The sequence below is a fragment of the Ictalurus punctatus genome, chromosome 3 (genome assembly GCF_001660625.3).
Source record: "Ictalurus punctatus breed USDA103 chromosome 3, Coco_2.0, whole genome shotgun sequence".
In the NCBI taxonomy this organism is placed as follows: Eukaryota; Metazoa; Chordata; class Actinopteri; order Siluriformes; family Ictaluridae; genus Ictalurus; species Ictalurus punctatus.
Window position 1 is genome coordinate 22,327,723 of NC_030418.2, and position 8,289 is coordinate 22,336,011.

At 37.2% G+C, this 8,289-nt stretch overlaps 1 protein-coding gene across 1 annotated transcript; it reads right to left on the reverse strand.

Annotated features, from left to right (window-relative positions):
* Positions 1 to 5,968: 5,968 nt before the first annotated feature.
* Positions 5,969 to 6,978, reverse strand: neurog3 (neurogenin 3). Its single transcript, XM_047153550.2, has one exon. It carries the CDS (start codon positions 6,868 to 6,870, stop codon positions 6,274 to 6,276), a length of 597 nt encoding a protein of 198 aa, XP_047009506.1. The 5' UTR covers positions 6,871 to 6,978; the 3' UTR covers positions 5,969 to 6,273.
* Positions 6,979 to 8,289: the final 1,311 nt, after the last annotated feature.

The following is an 8,289-nucleotide window of genomic DNA, read 5'->3' on the forward strand; positions in this document are numbered from 1 at the left end:
TCTTACAAAATCATGAGCTTTCCTTCCAAACAGTTCCTCCCCAAGAGTGACACTAAACTGTCATAAATCGCATTGTGACCTCATAGTCCAGCAGTCAAATTCAAGATGACCCACATGCCCTAGTTATTTTTCGTTTTCTTTTTTGTAGTGTTACCTGGAGTTTTTTTCTTGTATAAATTTGCCTTCTTAATTTGCATAGCTTCATTTTGCATTCTGTAAATTTTGCAGACTTGTTGGGCATATATGGTTTCTTTTTTTCTAAAAGACATTCATCAACAGTTATGTATGGGCTTAGATTGCTGAACACCTCTATCCCAAAGATCCCAACATGACAAGGCAGCTTGTCATGTTTCCTTATACGTATTCTTGCATCCCTGTTTTCTAAGGGTTTGCCATGGGTGAGAAAATGGAAAGTCTCACAATTCATTGTAGCAGGAAATATTGCTCTTCTAGTATCAGAATTTAAAACACTTGCTTTTGCTTCACTTTTAACCTGTATACTCCTGCCAGTATTAGCAGTCCAAGGTAGGCTTTGAGGAGGGTCATAACTACAGTTGCAATCAAAATTATTCACCCCACTGCAAATCAGGTTTATTGTCACACTTCCACGCACTGCAGGTTTCCAGTGCCAGAGGATGCAAAGCAGTCCCAGAGCATCACTGAGCCACCAGTGATGGGACTTTCGGCTGTTTGCAATGAACAAATCAAACAAAAGCAATTGAAATAGTTCAACACAACGAATGCTTCAAGTGGTTTCCCCAAATTCAACTGAAAATGCAACTTATAATGAGTTCTGCCGTCTGTGAGGAAGCTGAAGCTTGGGCGTCATTGGACCTTCCAACAGGACAACCATCCCAAGCATATCTCAAATTCCACCAAGGCTTGGTTGTAGAAGAAGTCCTGGAAGATTCTACAGGGCCATCACAGTCACCTGACTTGAAAACCATAGAAGATCTCTGATGGGATTAGAAGAAGGCGGTTGCAGCACGCAAACCCAAGAATATTACTGAACTGGAGGCCATAGCTCATGAGGAATGGGCTTAGATTCTTCAGGAACGCTGCCAGAAGCTATACATCTCGTTTGCAGCAGGTCATAACAGCAAAAGGGTGCCCTACTAAGTACTAAGAATACTTGCCATGAAGGGGTTGAATCATTTTGAAACTGGAGAAATCGTTGCATTTTCAGGTGAATTTGGGGAAACCACTTGAAGCATTCGTTGTGTTGAACTATTTCAGTTGCTTTTGTTTGATTTGTTCATTACAAACAACTGAAAGTTTGTACATTTTAACAATATTCAATTCAATTCAATATTATTTGTATGGTACAATAAACCTGATTTGCAGTGGGGATTGAATAATTTTGATTATTCAGCTGTATAGCATTTGATTTTTGTCTATACACCTGCCTCCCTTTTATGTTTTTCATCTCAAGAATGAGGTTTTCAAATGGAGGTGAGACTATGATTTGCTTGGCAGCATATATGGTGAGACCTGGAAGCATTTTGATTGTATTTTCCACATTGTCCTGTCTTTCACATGGGGATAGAGTCCATGAGAATTTTTTTTATTGTTGTGAAGGTATCTGATATAGGTGCCTGAACAACAGGGTCTTGATGGGTTTCAGATCCTTCAAGCATCAACCTAAAAAAATTGCTCTCATTAGAGGAGGATCCCTCAGAGCCAGGTCCTCCACATCCTTTCAGATACATGTTCATTACTTATTACTTATACTGCAATTGAGGCAGGAGCCTCAGTAGCACAAAATATCTTAGTATCTGTTTAAAAAAAAAAAAAAAAAAAAAGTAAACCACAACAAAGAGAAAGAAATGACTCAGAAAGAAATACAATTTACAAGAGAAAGAGGAATTACTTGCACTCCCATTTTATATGTAGAGTGTGTGTGTGTGTGTGTGTGTGTGTGTGTGTGCGAGTGTGTGTGTGAGAGAGAGTGAGTGAGTGAGTGAGTGAGAGAGAGAGAGAGAGAGAGAGAGAGAGAGAGAGAGAGAGAGACTGTTTGTGTTTTGCTCAAGACAGAACATAAACTAAATTCACATGAAAATCTATTGAATTCAGTCATGTTTTATAGCTGGGGTCTCAAACAGAGGGTGAATTCCTATGCCTATAACACTATCGGTTTGTTTGTTTTGTAAAATAAAATTAAATGATTAAAAAAAACATTATTAGTAGTTTCCATAAAAATAGGAATGGTCATAAAGTATAAAAGTGATTAAAAATGTTAAGTATGAGAGACTCTGAGGTCTCAGTGACCTCAAACAGAATATAACAGCTATATACATAATAGTCCTTTATACAGTAGGATTTGAAGCTGTTACTGCCCAGGTGGTTTTAACAAGTCTTGATCCAGAGGGTGAATGCTTATCAAACCAATAAATATGTGTGTTTTTGTTAGTTTGTCTGTTTGTTTAATTAACAATGTTTTTAAAAATGTCATTTAAATGCCAAATTGTAACATTACACAGGTTTCCGGGAGGGGCGGGGGGCGGGGAGTGTGAATACTTATGAAAGGCGGTATATATGTGCCATCTAGTGGCCAAAAACACGATGTAGTAGCCTATATAACCTACAGTTATTATATTCCTAGTTCTTAATATTCTGTACTGATTCAAGATATTAGACATGTTTGTTTGTTTGCCTAATTAATATTGTGCTTCTGGGAATAAATCAACTTGAACATGTCAAGTTGACTACCACAAATTACATTATAATGAGCAATAAGCATAATGTTGGTTCATGACAAAAATGCAAATGATCACACTACCATGTAAAACGTGGATTTAAAAGTGCTGTTTAGACAGTCACAAAGACTCTCTTAGGTTCAATTTCAGATAAAGAGGTATGGATTGAAAGATAAAGATTTCACTTTTTTCTGTCTTAATTTTTCAGTTTCAGTCTCCTTGCTCTCATAAAGGAAACTTAGATTTACATAACATTAACAGCATTACAACTTGAAAAATACAGCTAAAGCTTTGTTATTTATTGGGTGGGAGGAGGAAAAGCTGCTTTTTTTTTTTTTTTTTTTACAAAGAATAAAGATGAGGTGAATGTGATGCTCTTGAAGTTAAATATCTGATTGTAGCCTATGTATCTGACCAAATTACCTTAATTAGCCTCAGTCCTTCTGTAATTTCATATAAATTATTCACACATAAACTGATTTTATTTTTCATCTTCATAACATCATGTGATTGTTAGTGTCCTAAATATGTTTGGATTTGTTTTTCATTGACATTAGAAAGAGGAAAAATATCCCACTTTCTGCACTGACTTATTTACTTAAAAGAACCATATCATTACATCTGGAGACAAACAGAAGGTTATGTATCTCTGGTTCTGATCCAAAGCTGCCTACATAAAAATAAAATGCACAAACATATCTTCGAATGTCCTTACCTTCTTGTTGAGAAAGCAGTGTGCGTTAAATTTAATTTCTGGTCAAGTTTTGAAGTTTAATCACAGAAACCACAGTGTGAGACGTGGACAGAAGAAAACCAGCTTGATGAGATGTGCAAAAGCAACTATTTCTCATTGTTCTGCTGTACACACCACATTATCCAACAAGCATATGCATTAACTGGGTACTTGTCAGACATGTAAAACATTAGGTAAACTATCTTAGTACTTGGAACAAGAGTTCTTTAAAGGTTTATTGAATAATTAAGTCTTCCTAGCCCCCATTAAAAAAAAACAACACACACATCTGTTGTAGGGTTCTACATACAGCCCTTAAGGCTTCTGATTTATAAGTGCACAGTAAGTGTATTGTGGTGAGAGATGCACTATAATATACCCAAATATGCATTTTCAGGATTGAGCAACATATTATTATTTTTCCTTAACAAAAAGTGGAGATAACATAATTACATTTCTCTGAGAGTGGGACAGGCCCTCTGTGTCTGGTGTGATGCCCCATGTCCACACTTGTGAGCAGTACAGAGCCCTGACTAGTTACTTTTCCTCTTTATAGGCTATACATGATGTGACACAGCAGATGTCAAACACCCTGACTGACTGGCCCCTAGATACCATTTTTTCAGATGCCTTTTCTAGTATAGAAGACACCATACTCTGTCTTGACTTTCTGTGTGCTGCAAACATGCAACACATTTTCTATGTAAAATTCCTTACAAATATCTTGTTCAAATAAATGTACATTCATAACAATGTCCAGATATACAGTTGAGGCCAAATATTTACATACACCTAGGCTAAAGGTATTCAACTCACAATTTTTCACAACTCCGCACATTATATGTTACCACGCATTCCTGTGTTAAGTCAATCAAGGTACCTACTTCATATCCTTAAATGGTCATTTCAAAACAATAGCTAAGAGAGAGATTTTTTTCAGCTTTTATTTACTATATTAGATTTACAAGGTCAAAACGCTACATACACTTTGTTAGTATTTGGTGGCATTGCCTTTTAGTTTTGCTTACCTTGAATCATATGCTTGGGGCAAGCCGTCCACAAGCTTCTCACTATACTTTCATTTCCTCCTGATAAAACTGGTGTAACTGGGTCAGGGTTGTGGGCCTTGCTTGGACATGCCTTTTCAGTTCAGACCACACATTTTGAATGGTATTCACATCTAGGCTTTCTGATGAATGCTCCAATACTTTCATTTTGTTGTCTTTAAGCAATTTTTGGAGGTATGCTTAGAATCATTGTCCTGCTAGAAGACTCCATTGAAACCAAGTTTAAAATGTCTGGCTGATGTTTTGAGGTGTCTTCAGGCCATGACAATGTAGATCTCTCTTAATGGTGGATGCACATACTGTGGTACCTGATGCCTCCAACTCCTTCACCAGTTCCTCTGTTGTTGTCTTGGGGTTCAGTTGATTCTTCTGGACCAAAGTTCGTTCATCCTTTGTAGATCATTTCTACCTCCTTCCTGAACAATGTGTCTGTGTGGTCCTAAGATTTTTTAATTTGCAAACAATTGTTTTTTTTACAAATGCATGTAGTACCTTCAGTTGTTTGCTCCTAAGGCAGAATTGTACTTGTGTAGGTCCACAAATTTTTATCTGAGCTATTGGCTGAGTGGCTTGGATTTTCCAATTCTGATCAAGGGCAAAAAGGACTGGCTCTAAATACAGCCACAGGTGCACTCCCAATTAACGTCTAATTATGACAACTGGCAAATCAGAAGCTTCTAAAGGTCATTACATCAATTTTTGGAATCTTCCAGAGTGTTTTAGAGACAGTCAACTTGGTGTATGTAAATGTTTGGTCCCCTTAAATTCTGATATAGTGAATTAAAGCTGAAATAAATCTCTCTAATTGATTAATTTTATGTAGTAGATGGCCTAATTAACTTGACAAAAGAAGTGCATGCTTTTTTACTTTTGCAAAATGTGTCAAAAAATTTAGATTGAATATCTTTAGCTTAGGATGCAAACATTTTGACTTAACTGTAAGCAACATTTATTTAACTGGAGACATAATTAACTAAGGGCCCATGTGTACCATTTGCCATTTTGCTCCATGCCCAGCTCCACTATTGCAACTGACCTCACAGTGCCAGCCATAATGAAAACTGATGTGCTAAAGACTTGGACACTGACATAGTCAATAATATTAAGTAACAGTCAAATAAATAGTGGTCAAATCTAGCATATGTATAGTCAATATATGGGAAAATTTGTGTTCTTTTGCCACAGACATTACACCAAACGGAGCACACACACAGTGAATGACACTACTGTAGCTTGTTTCTAATGGAGCAGTTGGCAGCTTTAATCTCCTCTAAGACTTTTAAAATAAATTACAGATAGTGTAGCATATTCAAATCTTACAAGAAGATATATTCTAAAACAAATTATAAATATTAATTGTGTTAGTAGTTATCTTGTTCAATGTATGCTACACAGTGGTCTATGCAGTAGTCCTAAAATAATTTAGAATATAGGTACAGTATTTAAATAATTGAGCTATTAATTCCCTTACACTGTGTACACAGTATGTAATGGGCACAGGAAGTAAAACGTCCCCCTACGTCAAATAACAAACTAAAGCATTCTTGTTTCACCTCAAAATTTATTGTAATGTGGACATAAAATGTATACACTGATAATCCTTGCAAAATGTGTACAAAATATTTTTGGAGGGGTATGTTGTCTCACGCAATATTTTCGTTCATTTGTGGTGGAATTATATATTACAAGAATAAACACAAGACACGGAATATTACGCCTCTTGGAACCAGTGCAGCACAAACGTTCACTGATAAATTCCCATCAAATCATTAGTGCTTCACAAAGAGCAGCTACTAATGCTAGAGCTCTGTGGGTGTGAAAAACGGTCAAATCCTTTACTCATAAATTCATCATCTTGATCACATCCAAATGTCAGATGTTTTATAAAAGTGCAGTCAAATTCTTCCAGTAGCAGATCTGTGTAGTAAGTCTGCGCTCCGGTCCAGCTGGCTGAAGAGCTGCTTGCTGAGCTGCAGTGGAAAGTGACGGAGCTGGATGCATGCGGATGTTCATCATTAATATCCAGACCCGGTGTGTGTCCCACGTGCTCGGTAATTCTGAGCGTTTCCGTCAGTGCCCAGATATAATTGTGCGCGAATCTTAAGGTCTCTATTTTTGTTAGCTTGGCGTCGTCGGGGAAAGTGGGAAGCACTCTCCTCAGTGCGTCAAGGGCGGAATTTAAGTTGTGCATGCGATGCCTTTCCCTGTCGTTCGCTTTCGCCCTGCGATTTCCACACGCTGATAGCTTTGCCTTCAGGTGACTTCTTATTGATTTTCTTCTGCATGACGTGAGTGAAAATGTACTGCTCCTTGGCGCTCTAACCTCCTGGCCAGGTTCACGGACGGTCGTGAAGACTGCTCTGTCTTTGGTCATGCTTCAAGGGCGTGAAAACCCTGTTGAATGAACGTGAGATGCACGTGCTCTGTTTCTCTCCACTGAAGCGCGCGCCGACTTGGAGAACACACTGTAAAGTTAAATAATGCGTCAAAAAATAAACAAACAAAACGTAATATCAAAATTCAAATCTACAAATACAGCACAGCTTACCTTATTAAAAGTAGCAAGTCAGCTTTAAAAAAATATATAGATTTTTTTTTTCCTTTCGCACTTTAAGTCCAACTGGACTGAGTGATAGACTCAATACAGACCTAATCCTCTGTATATAAATGCACATGGACAATGGGGACGTGACGCGCCCTCTGGTTCATTTGTGTTCCTTTTATCCAATTTGCACGTGTGGATTTTGTGTAGAGAGCAAGAGACCAATCAGACTTGCGCATGCACTTTCTTGGATTAGCTTTATAGCTTTGTATTTTTGGTCCTTTTCTGACGCAGAGGTTTGCGTAATTTCAAGTTTGTTTAATTGCAAACGTGCCTCATTGCAAATGCATTAGCCTTTACTCTGAAAATGATAAACTATATGATGATAACAATTTCTTTTTGCTAAGAGTGTCAACTATTTTCCAAGATTATATATTTATAATAAATGTATGTCATACAGCTGGCTTTAGGCTAATCATAGTCTCTAAGCATAATAGTCTCCATATCAGAGCGCGGTGGAGACCTGCGTCGTTTCACACTTTTGCTTTAGGAGAAATTATTACCCACATACATCAGCATTCAATGAAAATGGTTCTACTTTAAGATGACCTGAAGAGGAAATGCGTTTTATTTACGATTAACCACGTTCAAACCCTATTTTAAGGTTTAATATGGTCATGCGCAAAAAACTATTTCATTGTGCGCGTAGTCTGTTTTTTGTTGTTGTTGTTGTTTTGTTTTTTTGTTTTGGGGTTGTTGTTTTTTTTGCGAAGAAACAAAAAAAGTTGTAGAAATATCTTTTGGTAAAGATGTTTTGAAATAGATTGTTTCTATCTCCCTTGCCATTGCTGATCAAGACAAGAAATACACTTCATCTCCAAATAGGTTGTGTAAATTGGCGTGCGCCCTGTGGTCTCCAAATTGCTCCAAATTGTTTACTAAGGCCAGTGCGCAGTTTGTCTCTATTCGCAGTTGAGGATAAAAGACCTTTAAATGCGAATGATTGGCCTAAGTTTACTCTCTCCTACAAGTCTTGATAAATCTTAGTTTATTGGAGAGACGTCAGTCTGTTACTGTGGACAAAAAATATTTGCCATTGTAGACGACATCTCCGCAAAAGCACTCATCTACAGTCTAACTAAATATGTATTTTGTAGGGTATCTGATAACCATATGCTTTCAATAAACTAGACAAATAAGTCAGGGAGATAGGGGATGTTGTCGTGCTGTTATAAAAAGCCTTGAAATAAT